Here is a 24696-nt window from a genome sequence, read left to right on the forward strand (position 1 = left end):
TTACTGTCACCAGCTGGATTAAATTTTCAACACAATTTTATATTTTCCAAAGGTTTATATCCCTCCTCTTGCTTTAGGTAACTCATGGAGCTATTCTATACATGCCTAACTCAAGAAGCTCCATTGAGTTCAATGAGACTTAGTCCCACTCAAGTTCATAGGATATTGCAACCTCATAAACATTCCTTAAATGTGAGTGCTGCTTAGGAAATAGGGGGCCCATATTTGGAGGGCAAATCTGAATAGCTCAAAATCCAACACTGGAGATCTAGAATCAGAGTGCTGTGCAGTTTCTGCATTTCAAAGCATAATGTGTATAGCTTGGCAATTGTATGCAAATGACATTTGAATTTCTCTTAGAACTGGCACGGCTTGCATTTCCATAATTCTTGGAAAGCAGAAATATCTCATAATCACTTTAACAATTCTGTGTTTAACTATTCAGAGCAGAAAATATTTGTCAAAAGAAAAAGTGACCAGGGGAAGAACGTTGTAGAAATCTGTGTACAGTTGAATGCTACTTCATAGTTCAGTCATAAAATACGTCTAAAATACAATACAGTATTGCTGCCTGACCACAAAAATATTTTAAGATACTTGTAAGGGAAGACATTTGGACCTATATCAATATGCTGAAAATATTTGATAGCTCTTTTATGATAACAAAAGCTAGCTAGGAAATTTGGTGTGGCTTTTCTCTGAAACTTGGCAAAAGTTGCTTTTTATATTTATTGATTTTGTATTTTGATGATGACTGTTTTAAGTTAGTTGTTTTTCATAGCCATCCCTTGATCTTGTGAAGAAGGATGGTATATAAGTCTCATAAAATAATTAAGTATTAATTTTAAAAATGGAAGTGAACATTTCCAAACCCTTCCTTTGGGGCAGCACTGGAAAAGAAGTGCCGGAATACACAAGCCCAATATTTGACTATGGTTCCTTTTGCAGTAAACCATGGTTTGCCATGATAGCTGAACTAGTTTAGTAATCTCTTTCAAGCTTTTGAGGGGAAGATGTTATAATTAAGGACTTGAATTTCTTCACGTAGGTCTTTCATCTACACTGAAATATATATAGAACTAGCTGGCCCGGCCACGCATTGCTGTGGCTCATCCGTGTGATTCCCCCCACCCTGTGGTGATCCATGACGTATCCTACCCCCTCCTCCCCCCACCCCGGCTTATCCCTGTGATTCACCCCACCCTGTCTCGAACCATGACGTATCACGCCCGCACCCCCCGCATCCCCTCCCACCGTGTCCTGACTTATCCCGTCCCCTCCCCCCCAACCCCCCCCAGGCAACTCAGTACCTCCATTCGGACTAGTCTGTAAAGGCTTTGACCTAGTATGTAAACGGCAGCCGAGGTGCTGTTGAGAGGGAAGGTTTTATTGGTGCAGTACCAGTGTCTGGTTCTTTTCCCAGCATGCATTTTCATCTGAGTGGTGTGTTTTGAAACATGGGGTTTTGGCTTTTTTACCTGGCACAGGTGTGACATCTGTCTTTGAAAATGGTACGGGGTCACTGTCATATTCGCATGCGGCATTGTGTCAAAATTTGAACGCAATCAGTCAAGCGGTTTGGGTGAAAAGTGGATACTAATGGACATGGCCAGTTTACATTTTTATATATTAAAATAAACATGGGACTGGTGTCAGACATGGTTCAGGGAGCAGAGTTAAAATAAAACTCATCTATAAATTCACTGGAATGAATAAACCTTAAATTTCAGTAACCCAGCTGTAAAATAAGAGTACGGTAGTACTTTACCTCACAGTTATTGTGAGGATTAATGAGATTAACACTAATAATTCCTTATGTTGTTTATAAGTTTCCTTCCTCCAGCTTTCCTCTGGTGAAAATAAAAATGTGCCACCATAGATAATTATTAATTTATCTGTCTTGGATATCCTCAGGAGAGAAAACAGGAAATTACTTTTTCGGTGGTGCAGTAAGTAAAATTCTGATTCTAGTTGCATGGATCCCACTGCTTTAGAATTAGGCCCGTTGTTTGAATGGAAAGTATTTCTTAAAACAGAAAAAAAAACCCACTTAATGACACACTTGAAAGCAGTCTGTGTTATTGTCTGTTGAACAAAGCTTGTGCTTTATGAACTGGCTGATCATAAAGGCAGCATAAATCATGTAAAACATTCTCATTTGCTCTTTGTGCGTTTTGCAGATGGGGCTCATAGAGCAGAAATGCAGTCAGATGTCTGCTCCAGGATATTTTAGCTGAACTGTATGAGTCCATTAAACAAATGTAATGGCTTTTTGGAAAGACTTGCTATGCATTTGAAACCAAATGTTTTACACAGAAAACATCTGGGAAGTATGGGTGTTTGTGTGTGTGTGTGTGTGTGTGTGTGTGTGTGTGTGTGTGTGTGTGTAGCACATTGGAAAATAGCTTTATTGAGCCCAGCTGGGTGGTTGCTCAGGATGTGGTTGTAGGATATGACAGTCTAGTTGTTATAAGGAATAATTTATTTGAAGCATTGCCATCAAATGAATATTTGGCACAGAAGTGAGCATCTTTGTTTCACTGAGCACACAAATTCTTCTCATTATCATTCCAACGAAACCTGCCATGACATTTTATATCCTGTTATATAATCTAATTCAGATAATGGCATGCTTTTAAACGGGTGTGTATATTAGAGAAGACACTGTAGAAATAAATCAGCTATTAATCCCTCCTACCCCAAACCCCAAGGTGATAAGATTATATTGGAAATGGTCTATATTATTTTTTTGCCTTAATCCCATGTGCTTGTTAGAGGAATGTAAAAGTTAATGCATGAAAATACATGTTTTTTTTAATCAGGTTCTATTAGTTCCTTAGTATAGTGTGTTATAATTCCATTACACATAGCGGATTTGGTTTAATTTTAGCTGAGCCAGGGGCTTGCTATTTCTAGGAAACAGCTGGTAATACATGTGGAAAAAAATGTCCAAACTATTCTCTTGTTAGGATGCTGATTTTAGCATTGAATTGCTTTTGCAATTTAGGCTGAATCTCCAATTAGAGGAAAAATTGTTTAAAGTTCCGAACAACAGTGCAGCCATATCTTCAGGATAATTTAAATAAAAAAACAAAGAAGTGAAAGAGGCTAGCTTAGGCAAACTCTGGTTCATTCCCATGCAGTGAACAGTTCACATTGCACAACCCTACTTTTAAATAGTTCCACACAGTATGACATGATTTGTGGTATTTGCTGAAATGAAATTCTGGCTGGAGTAGCTGGAGCAGGGAATTGTTCTGCACTCGGGGGAAGGTGGTACTTCCAAGTCTGTGTTAAGGTCATTGGCAGGGTGAAGTGGGAAGCCTGAGGTGCCGCTGTTGTACTGCCTAACTTTTTTTGTGCGGGGCAGGCAGGGGATTGGCAAGGAGATTTTAAGACTCAGAATATTGAGTCTCCTTCTCCATTTGTGCTTGGCCTTGGTATATATTGCAAAAGGTAGGTGTGGGTTGTCCCTGTACCCCTTCCTGTCATACACTCCTTCTGGTATTTTCAAGGTGGCCCTCGTAATGTTCTTTCGATTTCTTCTTTAACAAAATGATAGATGATTCAGACATATGCATGTTTCTTAGAAAGTAATCTTCTAAAACTAAAAAAAGTAGAAATCCACAGTGTGCAGATACAGGTTCCCTGTTGTGGCCTGGTCTCACAGTAGAACAAGATGGTACAATACTGACATGGTAGATCTGGGGTGGGGAACCCGTGGCCCCCTAGAGGTTGCTAGCGATAACTCCCTTGACTACAACTCATCGTCCTTGACCGTTGGTCATTGGCTGGGGCTAATGAGATGTTGGAATCTAATACAATTTCTGGAGAACCACAGGGTTCCCTACCCCTGTGGTACAGTTTACCACTTCAGAGGAGTGGGGGGAAATACCATTTTATTCATTTATTTTTCTATGGGAAACATTTTAATCCATCATTCCAGGCAGTTAATAATTAAAACATGCAAAATAAAAGTAAATAACGCACACAAAAGAGCAGCAGATAAAAGCCAATTGATAGTCAGAATTTTTTATTTTTTTTAGTGTTACTGCTTTTAAGTTTGGTCTTTCCTGGCATATAAAAGACAGAAAAGTTGGTCTTAAGCATTCCTCCCTTGAAAGGACATTCCATAATGCTATTAGTAAAAAAAGCCACATTTCCACCTCATTTTTCTGAATATATAGGCCAGTCTGAGTTATCAATATATCCTACAAAGTTACTTCTTTACTTATTCTTTCTTTTTTCATTATGTTCATTGTTATAGGGTGGGTGAAAAGTCAGAGTATATAATTGCCCAGGAAATTATGCTTTGACTTTTGCAGGAATGTGTGCTGCAACTGTGAAAAACAAAACTGTTCCAGAGACTTTTGCATTATTTCACTTTACTTTTCTCTGATTTGCCAAGATTTTAATTTTCGTGTTTTGGCTCTCATGTGAAACTTAGAAAGCATTCCTTTAAAAAAAGAATTAAAATGTCTGATGTATTAGGAAGCTGATCATTAACAATCATTGTATAACCAGAAATGTATTTAAATAATGAAAAGAGGCATAAAGAACAGGGTGGGCATGATCAATCTCCCAGCCCTACCCAGGTTATAAAACATGTCAGCCATTGCTTTTACTTTCTTAAGAGCTTATTTGGATGGAAAGAACCTACACTTTGTGGAATCCTAGTTTGTTGTTGCATTTGACCCCGGTGAGTGTCGAAGCCAAACATAAACATCTGTTTGGCAATTTTGCAGGAAGTTAAATATAACTATAGCTTTTCTCCTTTCAGCAGATCTTGCACTCAGTATTGGTCAACATTTGCTGAAGTCAGAATTACATCTTCATAGTTAAAGTTGTGAAACAGTTTTGAACTCCACCTCCTTTTTGAAAGGAATTGTATTCACTCAAATGTGAATTTGCTTTGAAAAATGTAATTTGTCGGAAAGGTTTGAGGAGAAATTGTTCTCTTTCTTTTTAATCTACTTCATAGTTCCTCCAAACCTCTACTTTGTCTGCTTCAGGTGACTTCTTTCCTTCTTCCCAGGATCACACATGGTAGTTCAATTTTTGGATGTTCTGACAGAGATGTCTTGTAACAGCATAAGAGAAGACTCTGCATAAACTATTACATATTTTCAAATTATTTACAATGTCTTCTAACACTTTCCTGCTGGCTACAGGTTTAGGAAATATACCAGCAGTTTCCAGCATACTCATATTGAATTTGTGCTTCTACCAGTTTGGCACTAAGCAAAGTACATAGAATTTCAGCAGCCCTGCACACCCGCCCCCCTAAACCCTTATCACCAACAGCTATTAGAAGAGAGAAGGAGCTCTGGATTCTATCAATGTGACCTTCTACCATTCATATAAATAATAAGGTTGGCAGGGACCAATAAAATCATGTCCAACCCCTTAAGACAGGATTACCCTTCCTGTATATCAGTCCACACTGTGAAACAGACAGTTGCATTATAGTGTCAAGCTTGTATAACAGTTTACTCAAGCAAGGAAATAAAACCGTCACATGGTGCAGATTAAAAGCAAACTATGGCCAATAGCTAATGAAACCTGGGGAAGGTGACAGCCTGATGCAAAGCATGAACAAAACCCATCAACTAAGTATGGTGTGTGTATACATTCTAGGAAGCCTGCATTTGTTCAATGTGGATGGAGATGGAGATGCAACTGGAAGGTCCAAATCCCTCATGTTGATAAAATTGGCCTGGATCACACACAATGCTAAGCCACCATTAACCGGCCTATAGCTTACTAGGATCAAGCAAATGTGTGCTGCTCAAATCACACCTCTACCACCTCCTCCCTTTTGCCACATCAGGAGGGGCAGCGTACAGCAGATGTAAAACTTAATATAGAAAAATAAGCCAATAAATAAAACAAAATGAAACAAGGCTGTGCACAATACACTTGAAAACATTATAAAAACTCCAGCACCGTATACAATAAAACATTCAATTAAAAGCTAGAGAAAAGAGGCGAGTATTCAAACATTTCTTCAAAATCTGAACCAATGCAGCCACATAACATGGTATTGGTTGTTTTTTTTTGGGGGGGGGTGTGCTGCTGCTGGTGAATTCCATAAAGCAGGAGCCCATCCCTGAGAGGACCCAAACTCTATTTCCTATCAGCTTTAACTGTTAAAAGATATTGAGTATGCATGCTTACTTTACAAATTTAAAATACGTTGGGAGACCATGGGGCCTTTCATAAAAAATCAGCAACGCAGGTCATGCAAGACTGAAGTACACCTGTTTATGTTCCAAACAGAGCATTTATTAGGAACATTATTGTCGCAGAGCTGGATATTACAAGGGAAACATGGGGTTCTTAAACCTGTGTTAACCCTCCCAGTGCTAAGGTGGAGGCTGGGAGAATTGACTGGTGTGAGAGATTGCTTATTTCTTACCCTTAATTGTCCCCTGAAATTTTTTCTTTCTCTGTTGATGAGTTAAGAACCTCTCCCACCCATCTACTGACCTCCTGCCAGAATGGAAGCATTAGTAGAATTCATTCCCACAAGATGTAATGATGGCCACTGTCCAGGTTCCCACCCCAAAATGCACAAGCAGATTCTCTTATTTGCAAGTAAAAAAGAGATCCTTATTCAGGCAGGCAACAGTATAGACTCAGCAGCAAAGTGTTCAGGAATCAGTGTTCAGGATCAGGGCATGTTCGGAACAGGACAGAAGCGACAAAGATGTTCCAACATGTTACCCTGTCCCTCCCACCAAGACTTTAAAGATGGCGTGTGTACTCGTTTGCCTTTGGGAATGTTGAGATTGCACAAACATGCACACTCAATCAGGGCAGATGGTCTGCTTCCATCTGCAAAGGGGTCACATGGTTCTAGGTGACAAGCCTGCACCCTCCTGTTCAGGCAACTGTTCAATTGCTACCACTTCCTTCCCCCCCAAAAAAACCCTGAGATTATTTATTTGAAATATTCTGGTTTGAGAGCTGTACTGACTTGTGCCTCTGATTTATCTAAAGCACAGATGTAATACAGGAAGAAGTGGCAGTATTTCTCATACAGCACAATAAATATGACTCCAGATTGAGCTCACCTGGAGGAGCACCACTAATAATGTCAACTCAAAACTAATCAATCATACCTTCTCTTTCAAGCCAGAAGGTTGGCAATACACAGAAAACACTTTAGCCATTCCCATCTTTAAAGGACTGGATACTTTACAAAAATAAACAATAGTTGTTTCTTAGGAGACATTTGTTTCTTAGGAGTCGTTTAGGCAGAGCTTGGCTTTCTGGGATTGCTTGCAATTAAATATTTTTTGTTAGTTAAACCTTTCCCTAGAGGGTGTGTTCTGAAAAAAAGCCTGTCTGCAAAATATGGCAAGTACCAAACAATGAGGGGATGTAATTCTGGCAGCAGGGCAATGCTTAGGAAGTACGTACTCAAATCCTGTAACCACCTAAGGGTGAGGGCAGAGGGTAGGAAGGGAGTTACAAATGTACCTCCCATCCTTTGGGAGTGCAGCATAAATCCTCTGTTCTGAGTGCCTGGTTTAGTTACACAGAATAGCTTTTGAGTCTGTGTATAAGAGGGAGGAAAATCTCCCTCTTATTCAGTCACTAATTCCTCTTCTGTTGCTGAGTCACCACTGTTGATAGGATAATGTTACTTACCGCCAGAGAAATTGGCAGCGCAAAAGTGAAATGCATACACTTAGAAGCATCCTAGTTCTCGGCACAAGCTCAGAGTGTATCAGTTAATGCAAATAAAACTTTGATTTGACATTTATCATCTGCATTCAGGCCTTTTGGGTGTCTGAGAAGGCAGCTTTCTTTCTTTCCTTTGCAAGCAGTGTCACGGTAGCAGTAAATCCAGCTTTCGTTTTAGGAAATGATCTTTTTAAAATGGTGTATTGGGAAACTAAACTGTGGAGCAGATTCTTGTAGTTGTGTCTATGTATGGTCTGCAGTGATTTTACTTTTTTTAAAAAAAGAAAAGAAAAGAAAGATAATATACAGTATCTAGTCACCCGGTATACAAGTAAAATCTAAGGTGGCTGAATCACTTTCCTCAGGCACATGCACGCATATAAGTTTTTCATTGCTTGTTGATGCCATGGGCTACAAACAATATTTGGAAACATCAGTTTTATTTATTTTTATTAGGTCAGATATAGACGAAGTTAGTTGTATTTAGTTCCCCTTGATATTGTGGGGTTTTAAGATAACGCAGACTAGCTTTTTCAGTTGTATGTGTGTAATTAGTTCAGGAAGCTGCAAACATACCCCTGCTTAGCTGGGAGTAAACCACTGAATTCAGTAGAGCTTCCATCTGAGTAGACATGGTTAGCATTGCACTGCAAGTCTAGCTCCATCACTCAAAAATGTATCTGCAATTGTTCAACAACAAAAAAGACATTTGAAAACTTTTGAAAACATAGTAATTGTACAGTTTCCTCTGCAGTTTCCTCTGCGCTTTCCCTTCAGTGTTGTAGGCCTCATCAGATAGAAGATATCAAATGTAACAAAAAGAGCAAATATGAAAAAGAAAGGAACAGCAAGTCTTTAAAAGACAGGATCCCATGGTTTAAATCAGCAGGATATTCTTGGTTACAAATTGCCCCACTGATAGCTTGGTGTGAAACACTGTATAGTAACTTCCTTGATTATTACTCTAAACAATGGGATTGGGCCACTTATAAATAACTAATATGACTTTAGCTGCATGATTCTTGCTGAGGTTGCATTGCCATGGAGATGATCTGGCTTAGATGGTTTGAACAGTAAATATTTTCAAATGATAGAACTATCCTGGCCTTAACTCTTGAAATCTTTACTCTCCCTAGTAAAAGAGACCTCCTTTAACCTTCTTGGCCTTCAAGTAGGGTTGCCATATTTCAAAAAGTGAACTTTGGCCAAAGTTGATGAGCTTTTTTTTTTTTTTTGCAAAAAACTCCAAAAAGGGGAAAAAAAAGTTTTTGGATTAATTTTTTTTTTAGGACATGGGTTGACGTACACCTGGGTTTCCCCAGACATTTCAATTTTCGGAAATTCCACCTGGACACTATTTTCTATGAACAAAACCTGGATATGTCCGGGAAATTCCGAATGTATGGCAGCCCTGTGTGACATGTGGTTCAACACAGCTTGGCATTCAGTGCTAGGATGGGCATACTTCTGCAGTGTAAATTAATGAGAGAATCGAGGATTATAAATAAACATACATATATAAGTAGTAATATCTATATATGGTGAAGGAGCTCCTATGAGACTAATCGGGTTTGATTTTTTTAAAGTTCTTTGTATGATGCATTTTTAACATGTTTCACACTGACAGTTGCATACTCTCCTTCCTCAAGGGATCACGTTCTTCCTCTTACATTTCCCCATCCCACTCCCTTCTAGGCTAATTTACTGCAGCACAAACAGGTTGAAATTCCCTTTAGATCCCACCACTATTTTTTCATTAACAAGACAAATCGGCTTGTAGGGTGTTAGGGAAATGCAGGGAAGTTTATATCATTTTCTTTTTCACTGTAGTGTCTTCAAAGTTAAACTCTGTTTACTCCTGGCCCATAAGATGGAAAGTCTAAAAGGAGAGGAATGTTTCTTACTGCAATAGCGCTAAATGTGCACAAACTTTTGGAACTGCCTCGAGCAAGCCATGAAATATTTATAACTCTGCAAACCATTTGTAGCCATAAACAAAAATGTAGCCGTGTGAAATGTATTCATATTTTCCAACATTTCTTTTATAAACTGAAACAAACAAACAAAACGAAAACAGTACAACTACCGGTATCTCAGTTAATTTATTGAAATAATTCAGTCCAAAAATTCAGAACGATATGGAGGCATTGCATCAGTATGCCTTCACCTGTCAGAATCGTGGAGTGATGCGGGATTTAGATGTCATCTCATCAAATCACTGCTGAGACAGAAGACCCACTACTACAGCATCCCAGATAGGTAACCACTGTCACTATTGTTGCTTCAGTTTATATTCCATTTTTCTTCATGGCAATATACATGGGGTTATCATATGACCTATGGTTGTCATACACACAAATGCTGTACTGTATCTGTGTTCAGGAGGCAGGGGGCATGCTTGCAAGCCCTATTCAGTGGCAGACCTTGGTGTCTCAGATTTCAATGGCACCCTGTGTGGCGCCAAAATTCGGCATCCCCGCTTCTCGCCTTCCATTCTACACCATAGTTGTGGGAGCCCCAAAGACCTGCAGGCAAGACCCTAAACCCGCCTTCTTCCCAACATCTCTGTGTGCGCGCTGTCTCCAGTCTTCCCCATGTTGAGTGGGGGTTTGCACTTGCGCTTGCTTGAACATGAGTAGAACAACTTGCACAGTCAGGGACCCTCCTTTATCAGGCCAGGGTCCCTGATTGTGCAGAGTTCTATTCACATTCAAGGAATTGTGAGTACAATTCCCCTGCAAACCTACCCCACCCAAACTGGGGAAATTTGGGGACTGAGCAAGGGGTATGTTGCATAGGTATATTGGGGATGGGGCTTGCATTCACACCCCTGCCTCCTGTTCACAGGTAACAGCATGTTCAGGTAAATGCTTGAAAGCATCTAATATTGTGATGTAGGTTAGGTTGGGACATAAACCTCCTTTCAGACTTTGAGTCACAGTAAAATGAACATGCACAGAGGGGACAGTGGCACTGCGGCAGCAGGCTCCTCGCTGTCCTGTGCTCATAAGATGTTTGTAGCGAAGCCACCATGTGGTTTAGGATTAGCTGTTTGCTCTCAAAACAAATAGATCCTCCCACCATTAGTGAAATGACAAAAATAGTAAATTCCATGCCCAGATGGGGCTAAATGGAAATTTTGTTATTTGACTAGACAAATAGTGTCATTTGTCTAGTCTAGACTGTAATTGAATGGTTCCTGAGGTTTCTTGGCCATTACTGTCACAGCCCAAACTTCTTAAAAAGCTTCACTGCATGATTTCATTAGAGATCAGTGGTATGTATGAGTGAGTGGGTTATCCTACAACAGGGGTGGCCAACTCCCAAGAGACTCTGATCTACTCACAGAGTTAAAAACTGGGAGTGATCTACCCCCTTTTGGGGGGTTCAGGTCAAAGCTGTTGAGTTTTTTTAAGGAAGGGAAGCCCTGTTTTTTTGGGTTTAGGTCAAACTTGTTGAGGTTCTTTTAGGAGGGAGGGAGGCCCATTTTTGTTTAGGGCTTCAGGTCATAGTTCAGCTTTTTTTAGGGAGGAGGAAAATTTTGGGTGAGCTTTTTTTTTAGGGGTGCCAGTGATCTAGCAGTGATCTACCACAGACATCCAGTGATCTACTAGTAGATCACAATCTACCTGTTGGATGTGCCTGTCCTACAATATGCAAGAACGGCTCTAAGAATGTGCAGATATATATCCAGTTACAGTATGTCTAAATTGCAAATGAAAATGATAAAAAATCAAAGTAAAAAGAGAGAGATAACTTTATTAGTTCCGACTTTATGATTGGTCTTTTTTTGCTATTCAGTGCATAGGAGGATATAGAACCTTGTAAGCTTTTGCCCTTCACTGAGTCAAAAAGTATTCACATTGGTGATTCTGTTCTCATTAATGTTTGAGTTTCTAGAGGACAGAATTTCTTGTGGCAGTGGTAAATAAGAACGTAAGCAACATTCTGTGCTTCCCACAGGGGCAGAACAGTACTTTTTTCTTATACAGGCTTGAGTACATAGCATGGGCGGCCTAACAAAAGCAATTTCTTGCCACTTCAATCTTTTTTAAAAATGTTGTGATGAATAGTCTAAATTAATTGTCCTCCAAGAAAGAATCTGCTTGATGAACAAACACTTTCATAAGATGTCTTCCTTAAAGACAATAATAGCTACTTAGGTTTACACGATACACGTCCATTATGCATAGCTCCTGGCATCAATCCCATCACTGAGATGTCAACAAAGGAAGGTTGCAAAATCTCTGGTATTAAAGTATAAACATACTTTTGAAAGGATTCTTTATTCTGAAAGTATTTGTGTTAAAATTCATTCATAAACAGAATTCTGTTAGTGGTATTTATGGTGCTTACAAGAAAGTTACTTAATGTTTTGATATTGTAATAAAACACATTTGGATCTTGTAGAGCTCTATGACTATTAAAAGCACCATAATAATCTGAAGTGCACCCTTACACTTACGAATATTTTTTTTATTTGCGTAGCTGAAGCCATTACAAACCTTACAGTTATATGTGAATATGCTTACATATCTCAATAAAAGTGATTTTAAATAGTTGGATCAAATCCTCAGCAGTCACAGATTAGTATACATTTTCAATAAATAAATAAAACCTAAGTACTGTATTGCCTTGGTTCTACTGAAGGATGAGTCTTACTTTTAATGAAAATCAGGACCATAGACAACACAACTGCATTAAAAAAGGAAGTGTATGTAAAAATAACAGTTATGTGAATATCATTTTGATTATGTCTTTTCAGAATGAGGGGTGGTTTGTGTGTGTGTGTGTTTTGGTAGAGTATCCAGTTTGTGCAGCTTTCTCCTATAAGCTGGTCTTATTTGGACTGGATCCAAATGCACTGTTTTACATTCACTGGATGGTATGATTCCCCCACTGACCCTAAATGGTGAAGAATTTGCTCCCTTATGTGTTTGACAACAAGGTCCATTTAAAATTCTTTTCAAGAGCCAAATGCAGGGCTGTTTAATACTAAGCATATTTTTATCAATGTCTATATTTATTTTTCCCAAGAATGCATGTGCTGGTCCAAAAGCCACCCACATCCTTCTTTCATGCAGAGCCTATATGCACTTGCATCCTCTCCCGAGGAACAAAATGAGAGAAAGAAAAGCCAAGCTTTGTTTGCCAGCTGAAACGGCCTTCCAACCCTTTGGAATTTCTTAAGCATTTGTTCCTCGTTCTTACTATGATTAAAATTGCATCCAGCCTTGCTAAAAAGAAGGCTGCTCAGCAGATCCTTTAAGCCAAAGCTTTGCTTTAAGAAAGAAAGGAATAGCTTAACTTTTAGACCTTTCCATATGAAAACTCCTCTCCCAACTTTCCTCTTAGCACTTCTAGTACTAATGCAATACTAGCAGTTTTTTTATTAGTTCCTCATGAGGTGTGTGTGTGGGGGGAATCTTGGTAAAGATGTATTTATGCTGGGAATAAATAAAAGTACTCAATCTTTGCCACTTTCTTTTCAAAAATGTGATGATCAACTTTAGTGTTAGAGAGGGGGGAGATATAGCCTTAAAAAGTCTTTTAAAAAGTAAGGCTTGCCAAATGATGGGGATCGCAGCAAGCTTTGTTAATATCTGCCACTATTAAAACAACATGGAGGGAGTACTGTGCATTAGTGAATTTCTGAGCTTCATTGATGTAGTAGGCCAGTACTCAACATTGAGGTTGAATCCCCACAAGACAGAAGTACTGTTTGTGGGGGACAGGAGGCGGGCAGGTGTGGAGGACTCCCTGGTCCTGAATGGGGTAATTGTGCCCCTGAAGGACCAGGTGTGCAGCCTGGGAGTCATTTTGGACTCAAAACTGTCCATGGAGGCACAGGTCAATTCTGTGTCCAGGGCAGCTGTCGTATCAGCTCCATCGGGTACGCAGGCTGAGACCTTACCTGCCTGCGGACTGTCTTGCCAGAGTGGTACATCTCTTGCTTGGACTACTGCAATTCACTCTACGTGGGGCTACTTTTGAAGGTGACCCAGAAGCTACAACTAATCCAGAATGTGGCAGCTAGACTGGTGACTGGGAGTGGCCGCCGAGACCACATAACACTGGTCTTGAAAGACCTACATTGGCTCCCAGTACGTTTCCGAGCACAGTTCAAAGTGTTGGTGCTGACCTTTAAAGCCCTAAATGGCCTCGGTCCAGTATACCTGAAGGAGCGTCTCAACCCCCATCATTCTGCCCAGACACTGAGGTCCAGCGCTGAGGGCCTTCTGGTGGTTCCCTAGTTGCAAGAAGGCAAGTTACAGGGAACCAGGCAGAGGGCCTTCTCGGTAGTGGTGCCCACCCTGTGGGACGTGGAATGCCCTCCCATCAGATGTCAAAGAGAAAAACTACCAGATTTTTAGAAGACATCTGAAGGCAGCCCTGTTTAGGGAGGCTTTTAATGTTTAATAAATTGTTGTACTTTATTTTTCTGTTGGAAGCTGCCCAGAGTGGCTGGGGAAAGCCAGCCAGATGGGCGGGGTATAAATAAAACATTATTATTATTATTTTATTATTATTATTATTATTATTTATTATTATCTAAAGGTTTTTTCTTTTTTTAAAAAAGATTAAATAAAACTGAAAAATCACAAAACATATTATTGCACATACGTCTTATGCAATAGGTGCCCATGACTCTTTTGCAACCAAGTTCTACATCTGGCCTTGCTTTTTAAATAGACACAATAAATCAATATATCCCGACAACAAATCCTGCTGTTCGAGTTATGCAACAGAGGTTTTTATGTACACCGCTTAGGAGTGCCAATGATTAAACAGTATAGAAATGTAGTAAATAAAACAAATATTTGTAATAGGATGATTTCCATGACCAAATAGAAGGCGGGACTTGTAAGATATAGTGAGGCTTCTCCAAAGTCTTTTCATTCAGTCTTAAAAAGATTACATCTTTGTATTTGAATGTTTTACAATTTAAAGCAAATCAGACACACAAGGGCTTCATATAGGGATGGATGCCTGCTACCATTCATACTCTGTGTTGATGGTTCATGTTACCTGATTTGATCTCTGTAGCCATTTATATGCTTGTCTTTCACTGGGAACACACACTCCCATGTGGCTTTTAGACTGTGAATTTGTGATTCAAGTTTGGCTATTGTTTCCTCTGTTCCCACAGTTCCTTTTGGAAAGACATCTACTCCCATGATTTAGGAAGGATGCAGGAAGGATATGGTTACTGAATGATTGCATAAGTGCTGCAGAGGCCATGAAATGTAGGGTTCAGAGAGCAATGATGGCATCTAGAATTTTTTTCAGTTCATTCTGGAATCATAAGTGCAAAGAATTATTTTAGCTTGGGCGAGAGTTGCTTGTTAAGGGCAAAAGATTATGATGGAAATTGATCTTGAGTTGGTAGGTCATATTGCTATTTTATTTTTTACTTATGCTGCATAATCAGTGTACAAGATGTTATACAAATAAGGGTCCTGCCACAAGGAGCTTTCAGTCTGAATTTTCGCAGTGAGGGAGAGAGTGATGATAGAGACAGGGTAAGAACCAGGGATACACATGCATTTGCAAGGCACCCAGGCCTCATTGTACAGTAATTAGGAATATAGGATTTCCCCTATCCTTTGTTGTTCCTGTAGTTCACTCCTCCCTCTGGGGCACTCCTCCTTGATTCTGGTTTAATTTGAAAAATGTCCAAGCTTAATTTTGGAATTGGAGCATGCAGAGTCTACCCTAGCTTCTAGTTCACTTGCATTTTTCTCCATTCTGTGTTACTGATGTGCTTGTACACTTGGATAAAGCATTGCGAAAGGGAACCCGGACTAAGATCAAGCATTGGGGGAAAAAAACATTTTTGATGTGATCGTATGCAAGACTACATTAATATACTTTTCATGCAGTATTTTACTGATACACCCAAATGTCTGGAGGGGAACATGTCAGCTGTCTGGTCCAACACCCTGCTCAGTGCAGGAACATGTGTTAATAAATAAAACAAAATAATATTAATACAATTGCATGTACAATCACATTAATGTTTGTGGTATTTAATCAATGTACACAACAGCACTTATAATCTTGTGCTTGTAACATACTTTAAAAAAGCAATTTGAATGTTATGCGCACCAATATTTTTCTTGTGATAAACAAAACTATGAATAATTCCTGATATACCAGTTCTACTTCAGTAATATGACTGGATGAATCAAATTCAGAAATCCAAAGAGAAATTAAGGTGAAGAGCATTTTGGAGAATGTGGGAACTGGATATTTTAAAAATGTTAACCAGCACTTTGAATTGGGTCCGAGATAAACCAAGAGTCAAGGGTTATAACGTAGTGATTTGCTCTAAATATGGGTTGTTGTCATTACCCTGATCACAATATCCTGCACCAGATGTAGTTTCTAAAGATTGCCAACAATAGATATACATGCCCATCTTCCTTAATAGATCTTGTTAGTTTTTTAGACCAACACTTATCACTCAGCTGTATTATGCAAACTAATTGCCAGTTTTGAATAGGGCAATGGCTTTGAATAAGCAAAACAGGTTATAAAACAATTTCATCAAATGCTATAACTGCTCTATAAACCATTATTTCTGACAACTTAGGGCGTTTTCACAAATGGCATTGCAATTCCCCACTTGTAGACAGAATAAAGTTCCACATTGGTTAAAATGCACAATTAATTTTGAAGTGTCTCTTTTTCACTTTTTATTCTGCATTTATCATAATTTAGATTTAATGCACTGCGAATCATAATGTGCTCTAAGTACTTCTAACACACTTAGGTTGATAAATTTACATCAAGAGTGAAAGGTAAAAGGGACCCCTGACCATTAGGTCCAGTCATGACCGACTGGGGTTGTGGCGCTCATCTCGTGTTATTGGCTGAGGGAGCCAGCGTACAGCTTCCAGGTCATGTGGCCAGCATGACAAAGCCGCTTCTGGCGAACCAGAGCAGCACATGGAAACGCCAATTTACCTTCCCACTGTAGTGGTACCTATTTATCTACTTGCACTTTGGTGTGCTTTCGAACTGCTAGGTTGGCAGGAGCTGGGACCAAGAACAGGAGCTCACCCTGTCGAGGGGGTTTGAACCGCCGACCTTCTGATCAGTAAGCCCTAGGCTCCTTGGTTTAACCCACAGTGCCACCCGCTTGGTTAGCTTGGCCTAAATTTGTCCCCATTATCTTCTAACACTAACTTAATTTGGATCATGAGTACATTTACTCTGCATGTGTTTTGAAAATGCAGTCTGTAGAAATGAATGGCTATGCAAATAAAGATCTCATACCCAGTACTACTAGCTCTTAAAACGTGGGTTGTATTTGTCATGATACAAAAGGAAAGGGTTGAGGGCATGCATTGTAAACTTTATTTTGCTCATTCCATATTTTGCCAGCATCTAACATCTGTATTCATTTTCTGGGGTCTCCTAATGGATTACTTTCATCTGCTTTGTTCCAAGAGTAATACTCAATTTCCTGAATTTATAGGTTGCAATAAAATCCATCCGTAAGGACAAAATTAAGGATGAACAAGATATGGTTCACATCAGACGGGAGATTGAGATCATGTCATCTCTCAGCCATCCTCATATCATCACTATATATGAAGGTTAGTGACTGGTATTCTTTTCATCATCTGTACCATTTACTCATTCAGTTCTAAATTTATTATATCCTTTTACACCAGGGGTTCTCTAAAACCTTTTTTCCCTATCTACTTGTAAGAAAATGTGCTTATTTATTTAATATCATAAAAGTTCTTTGTACACAAATAATAATGTAGTAAAAAATATTGTCCATCTCACTGCATTGATATGGCCGATATACCATTTACCAGTCATTATGGTGTTTGGGAACCCGTAGGAAGAAAATCAAGTGTTTATTTTGCTTTTCTAACTGAGGAGGTGGGGGGGGGGGTAGGTTAATGGGATCTTTTTGCCAACTCCACCACCAGGATGTTCCATTCAAAAGCATTCCATTCCTTGACTATTGCATTTCTATTTTGTCAGGTTAGTCTGGCAAAAGTGTAATAGGTAGTTGTCATGGAAGCATCTTGTCACTATATAGCTGGCAGAGGAACTGTGATGCAAAACCTTAATTTCGTATTCACTGTCCCATAAGTAAATGAGGTGATTTTACTCTAGATTATCGTTAAGCATTTCGAGTTTTAATTTTGTGTTTATGTTGTAAACTGCCTTGTGAACTTCAGATGAAGGGTGGTGTATAAATTTCATAAATCATGATGAATAAATGATGGTGATGATGATATTGTAACCAAAATTTTCCTATTGGTTCCTGATATCACAGAACAAGTTTTCATCCAAGTCTGGGTACAGCTGAGCATACTTTTGAATCAAGATAGCAGACTGAACTTTTCCGAACTGCATTGATTTTTTGATGACTTAGACTTGAGCAAATCTGCGGTTGCTAGTATTTAATAAACAAAAACTGTCATTCATTGCTAACCAGAAATACCATTAAGTGTGAAAGAATCTGCTAGCTTTAGATGCAGATTGAGAAGAAAGGCCACCATTAAGTTTCCCTTTAATCAAATGTGGTGCACAGAGGAGGGAATTGGCATGTCTTTGGGCCTCTGTGGAGGTATACTTTTGTGACTCAGCCACACTGATGAATAATGGGAAAGGGGCATATGTTAATCTGCAATTAAAGCTTTACCTATTAAGTAAATCAGTTAAAACTCATACAGCCTTACTGGAAACCCTATTCTGACAGCTGATACTAATGATTTGAACAAGGAATTACTTGGAATCATGTTGCAGTATCACATATTGAGTTGTTCAAATACATGTTCTGTTAGTTGAAAGGAGATGAATATCTGACTTTTTAATTAAGTAAAATCTTAATAGGATTTCTAAACAGGGAAAGGCAGGACTTCTGCTACAGCACAAGGGTTGCAAATGGAGCACATTTTTCTGAATGTAGACTAGAACTACCCAAACACACACACACACACACACACACACACACACACACAGCTCTACAACCTTGTGTCTCTTCAGTGCAGTTAAACTACAGTGGTACCTCTAGATACGTACCTGATCCATTCCGGGGTGCCATTCGCACCCCGAAAAGTACGTATCTAGAGCGGCACTTCCGTGCATGTGCAAAGCACCGATAGAGTGCTTCTGCGCATGCGCGAAAAGCACACAGAACGCTTCTGCACATGCGCGCGCGGTGGAACCCGGAAGTAAACACTTCCAGGTCTGCCGCGTACTTAACCTGAAAGTACGCAACCTGAAGCATACATAACTAGAGGTATGACTGTACTGAACAGTCTGAACCTATGCAGCATTGGGCATGGTCAGTCTTACTGATTTCAGTGGTGTGCATAACAACATAGGAAATGACTGTACATTTAAAGATAAGCAAAAATAAAACAACACATGTCGAAGAAACCCTTTCCTCACCACTTTAATTATTATCCCAGGAGCAGAAAATATGGTTGTACAGCTGTGCAGAAGTACAGCTTTCTTCTTACACAGTGAATGAGTTTTGTCATATATTTCATTATTTTCAAAATATAGCAGCCTCAGCTCCCCTTGAATTCTTAAGCAGCATTCTTTCCTTTAAACATTTGAAGCAATGCTATAATCTTTTTGCGTTGATTCATCAGCCAGTAGTTTATCCTAGAGAGAGCTTTTATGTAACCTTTGCATCAGGAATGGAGAAATTGACCATCCAGCTGTTTGACTCCCACTCCCATCAGCCCTAAACTGTATGACCAATGGCCAGGGTTGATGGGAGCCAGGACCCATTAACATCTGGAAGGCCAAAGGTTCCCCATCCTTGTTTTAGAAGGCATTGGGTGGAGATGAAGAATCTATGGTCCTTCAGGTACTGTACCTACTGTACTGGATTTCAACTCCCAGCATGGGATAGGTTGAAGGTTGGTTCTGCATCTGGTAACATTGAAGACTACTGGTTAATGGATGTATCAAGACTTCCTGGTGTCAGCACTATTTTTTGCTGTAGGGTTTTTATATCAATATTCCAAGCATGTGCTTTCCTTAAACAGGATCCATGTTTGGGTACCCTTTTGACCTTGTTTGGCTAAAGGTGATTAACCTCTTCATTTGTCAACTCAATATCAATACAAACTAACCGTTTTCAATGGTGGCCAAAATCCACATGTATGTAAACAGGCTTTCTTGTTTCAGAATTCTTTTTGTAACTTGATCAAAATGAATTTATCTCCTGGATTATCTGCAAGAGGCAGATCCGCAGTTCGGATTCAGGAGAAATTCCATCCTCTCCACAGGAGTTTTGACTGCAGCTGGCAGGGAAGTGCTTTCAAGTAATTTTTTAAGGACTGAGTCGATTAAACTGACTATTCCAGAAGTGTTCTGATTTTCAGAACATAAATTTTAACTTAAAAAACAAAGCTCTTTTTACCTTTTACCCCCTGAAATCCCTATGTTCAAGAGTTAATTTTTTTTTGAGCGGAAACATTGTTCTGTGGACATGCTAACCTCAGAAAAATGTCCCATCTGGCAGCACTTTATACAAGTTTAAAACCTGAAAACAAATATAGCCTGAAGTTCCTTATTCCTACACAGCCATACTAGCAGTTAGAATACTTTCAACCCTGGAAATGTCCTTCTTAGTTCAATTGTATGATGGCTGTGTGAAAAATAAATGTTTAAAGAAGCTAATATGTGCTAAATAGTACAGCAGATATGAATTCAAATCTAAAGTCCTGGCCTTGTAGTGGATTGATAAATATTGCCGTTATTGTGAGCCTGCTCCTATGTTCACATGATGAATAAACCACACTTTGCTGGATTCGGTACCACTGTAATCAGCCATACGAGATACAGTGGTACCTCGAGTTACAAATGCCTCAGGTTACAAACTCTGCTAACCTGGAAGAGTTACCTTGATTTGAGAATTTTGCCCCAGGATGAGAACGGAAATTGTGTGCCGGCAGCGGCGGCAAGAGGCCCCATTAGCGAAAGCACGCCTCTAGTTAAGAACAGTTTGAGTTTAAGAACGGACCTCCAGAATGAATTAAATTCGTAACTAGAGGTACCGCTGTATTCTATTGGCACAGGAAGATGTAAAGCCAAATTGCCAGAAATGCATACCCCCATAATTTTGTATCTGAATTTTTATGCTTTGAGCAAAAGAGTAAATGCAAGAGTGTAAGCCAGATTTGGCAAAGACCAAATCTGGAAGTAATTTGTAAGTCTCAAAGCATGGTCTGAAACCATTTGGTGCAGCAACCTTGCTAAGGTTAAGCTAGTCTGGCTCAGATCAATGCCTGGATAAGAATAAGCAATGTCTGCCTAGGAGTTCTATGTACATTGTCTTGGGAGCCACACTGGAAGAAAGCTAGGATACTAATTAACACATTGAAATTGTTGGGATTTAATTTATTTCATTTCTAAAGCTTATTGATAACTTTTTGCTAAGATGGTCCCAAAGCAGTTTATAATATGATAATACCAACAACACCAACCATTAAAACAAAATACAACTAAAAGCCATAAAATAACAATATCGCCGAAGCAAGCCAACCAGAATCTCCAAAGTGCTGAATGAAAAGAAATGTGTTGATTAGGCAATGGAAGCCCCTCAATGGTGTTGCCAGGGAGCAAATTCTAGAGTCAGGACATGATAATAAAAAATGCCCTGTCTTTGGTCCCAATACAGCATGCAACATACAACATACAACAATGGGACTGCAGGAAGCACACACACACACCCTGCCCCACTGGAGCAGGTTGATATGGGGAGAGGCACTTCATCAAACACCTAAGTCCTTCAGGGCTTGGTATGCTAATACTAACGCCTTAAATTGGGGGTGGTAACATAGGCAGCCAGGGCAGAAAATGTAAAACCAGTGTAATATGGCTCTGCACTGGAGGACTCATTCATACCCTGGGGTGGTACTCTGGACTAGCTGCAGTTTCTTTACCATCTTTAAGGGTAGCCCTCCATTGAGTGTGGTGCACTGATCCCCAAATTCTATGATTACCATACCCAGTGGCTCCAGATAGATGTCAAATAGCAATAGGAGCAACATGGCGGGACCCTGCAGCATTACTGCCAGGGAACTGAGCAGAAGTCACACAATGCTGCTCTGTGGAAACAGTTGTCCAGGTACTCAGTGGGGCTGAGAGGTAGATCACTGAACAGACTGAAGACTACTTCGCATAAATGAAATGTACATATAAAGTACCAGGCTTGTTAATTTACATGGAGATGACATGTTGAACGTAATTATTTCTATTGCCATTCTATATTTAAAAAAGTGAAAAACCATATACCATTCCACTCTGAATGCCCATGGTCTGATGTAGAAGTGTCTTTTCTCTAACTGACTAAAATGTGCATATAAAAACAGCAAAGATGTGGAAACTTTTGACATTGTCCTCAATGTATTCAATGCAGAATGCCAATTGTTTGATTTTGTTACTTTATCATTAGCAACACCATCTAACTACAGTTATCTAACCCACTTCCTTTTTATTTCAGCCTTTGGCTTTAACTATATTATTTCCATTGTTTACATTTGATAACACCCAAGATTATAATATAGATTTTCCTAGAGGCTAGTGATTAGGAATTGAAGTAATATAAACTGAACTAACCTCCAGAGTCTCACGCTCCATAGTCCTTGACTTCCTTGCATTCAATATACTTTAACACCTAAATAATACTCGCTTGTTGTAAGGAGGCCAGGCTATGAAAGTGGGGGGGAAGCTAGCACAACACACAGCTAACACAAAAGAATTTGTGTTCTTTTCTAAATATACTTTTTATGCCCCATTCACATATTTCTCTTGCTTCAGGAATCTCTGAAATAAGCAGTATAATAAAATGCAGAAGGTATCTTTTCTATTACCCAGACAGGATCTGGGTAATGATGGGATCCAGCATTAATTATTAATTCAAAATATTTGCAGCACTAGCCAAACTAATCACTGGAACATTCCCAACTGCCTTTTTGGGGGGCTGGGGCGGTGGGAGGCAGGAAAATCCATACAACCCAGTATTCTGCATTTAGTTGAGGCAGTCTCTGATTCTCACAAAGTAAGGAGAATATCCTTTCTGGCTACAATTAAGGATTAGAATAGCCACACTGTAGCTCAGGCATCCCCAAACTTTGGCCCTCCAGATGTTTTGGACTACAATCCCCATCATCCCTGACCACTGGTCCTGTTAGCTAGGGATCATGGGAGTTGTAGGCCAAAACATCTGGAGGGCCGCAGTTTGGGGATGCCTGCTGTAGCTCAAGCATCCTCAGATTCAGTGGGGTGGACTTCACATGCAATGCAATTTTAATAGCTTCCAGTTTAAATCCAGTAAACTGGATTATATGATTGGGTAAACTGGCAAAGATCATGCTAGTACAAAAAGGTGTGTTTGTGTGTTGTGCTTCATTTGGTTGGCTAAATAGCACCATTCTCATTTCCCCCCCTAAAATTATGCTTATACTTAATATGTTTTATTGGATTTGGATAATATGTGTTAACAGGGGAAATGTTTGTCTGTGTGTCATTAACTTAAGACTCCTGCAATTTAATCACTTACTTAACAAAGTTTTTTGTGGTTTTTTTGGTCAGTATAATTTAAAGCAAAGGGACATGGGTGGCGCTGTGGTCTAAACCACAGAGCCTAGGGCTTGCCGATCAGAAGGTTGGCGGTTCGAATCCCCACAACAGGGTGAGCTCCCGTTGCTCGGCGCCAGCTCCTGCCAACCTAGAAGTTCGAAAGCATGTCAGAGTGCAAGTAGATAAATAGGTACCGCTCCGCTAGGAAGGTAAACGATGTTTTCTTGCGCTTCTCTGGTTCTCCAGAAGCAGCTTCATCATGCTGGCCACATGACCCGGAAGCTGTACGCCGGCTCCCTCGGCCAGTAAAGCAAGATGAGCACCGCAACCCCAGAGTCGTCTGCGACTGGACCTAACGGTCAGGGGTTTCTTTACCTTTACCTTTAATTTAAAGCAAAGGCCTAGAAATGCTTTCCACTTAGATCTGAGTAGATGGCATACAACCGATTTTAGATCTTATGAATGGTTTTCCATTATTCAGATGTATTCTTTATATATAAAAAAATCTTTAAACTGAATAGTTTTCAGATGATTTTATTGAATGAGAAGGTTATTCTATCATCTGTCCCTAAAATTAAAGACCAACTCACTTGCTGCTCTGATTTGGCTGACCTTTAATAAAAGACCACTTTGTATCATTGCAAAGGTACTTCTGTCTGCTGCTGTAAGGAGGGTAATAAAAATACCACTTTATGGAAAGACACCAGATGGAAGGAATGTCAACATACTGGAACTAATTTAGGAGATTGCTCTGATATAGAGCAAAGGCATGAGGAGAATTCAGATGGCTCCAATGTGAAGAGATTGGCTGCCTCTCTTAAAACAACAAACTAAAATTCTTATCCTGGGGTTACATGTAAACGGAAAGCATTCAGTCCTCAAGGTGGATGTCGGTTTAGAAAAATACCGTACAACTACAGCTTTTATTCTCAATTTAGGATTCCAGAAACAGAAATACAGTGGGACTTGAGGAATAGTTTTACTCCCATTTTAAACGTATACAAATGAACAGTTGTAATAAACCTAGCCAGTGTGTAAAAGATGTAGCCAAAATAATGTATAGCTTTTTTATTTGTTTTTCTTAGGCTGTGCTTGTCCCATCAATATACACATACTGTTTCTACCTTTTCACATATGAACTTTGATAATCTATTTTCAGCTTGTCTCACAAGTGTTTCTACTTTTTCATGAGCAAGTATGTTTTTAAAAGGGAAATTATCCCTCATTGGATGCAGTGAAATTCCAAAGTTCTGAAAAAGAACAGAAGTCTGTGTACTAGCAAGGTTTCCTTCGGTGTTTAGAGCTCTGAATAGAAGCTGAACTCATCATTTCAAGCCTTCTAAATATAGCTGACAAAATACATTCAGGAGTTATGATAGTACAAGGAGATGTGATGGAGAATAATGGATTGAGATGTTACAAAATGTACTT

General features: G+C 39.4%; 1 protein-coding gene across 1 annotated transcript in view; it reads left to right on the forward strand.

Moving 5' to 3' along the window:
* NUAK1 (NUAK family kinase 1) overlaps positions 1-24696 on the forward strand; it is a 52573-nt gene that overhangs the window by 7467 nt on the left and 20410 nt on the right. The window contains exon 2 of the mRNA XM_035126913.2: positions 17177-17297. Coding sequence (XP_034982804.2) covers positions 17177-17297 — 121 coding nt within the window. The remainder of the gene's footprint in view (positions 1-17176; positions 17298-24696) is intronic.

The sequence above is a fragment of the Zootoca vivipara genome, chromosome 10 (genome assembly GCF_963506605.1).
Source record: "Zootoca vivipara chromosome 10, rZooViv1.1, whole genome shotgun sequence".
Classification (NCBI taxonomy): Eukaryota; Metazoa; Chordata; class Lepidosauria; order Squamata; family Lacertidae; genus Zootoca; species Zootoca vivipara.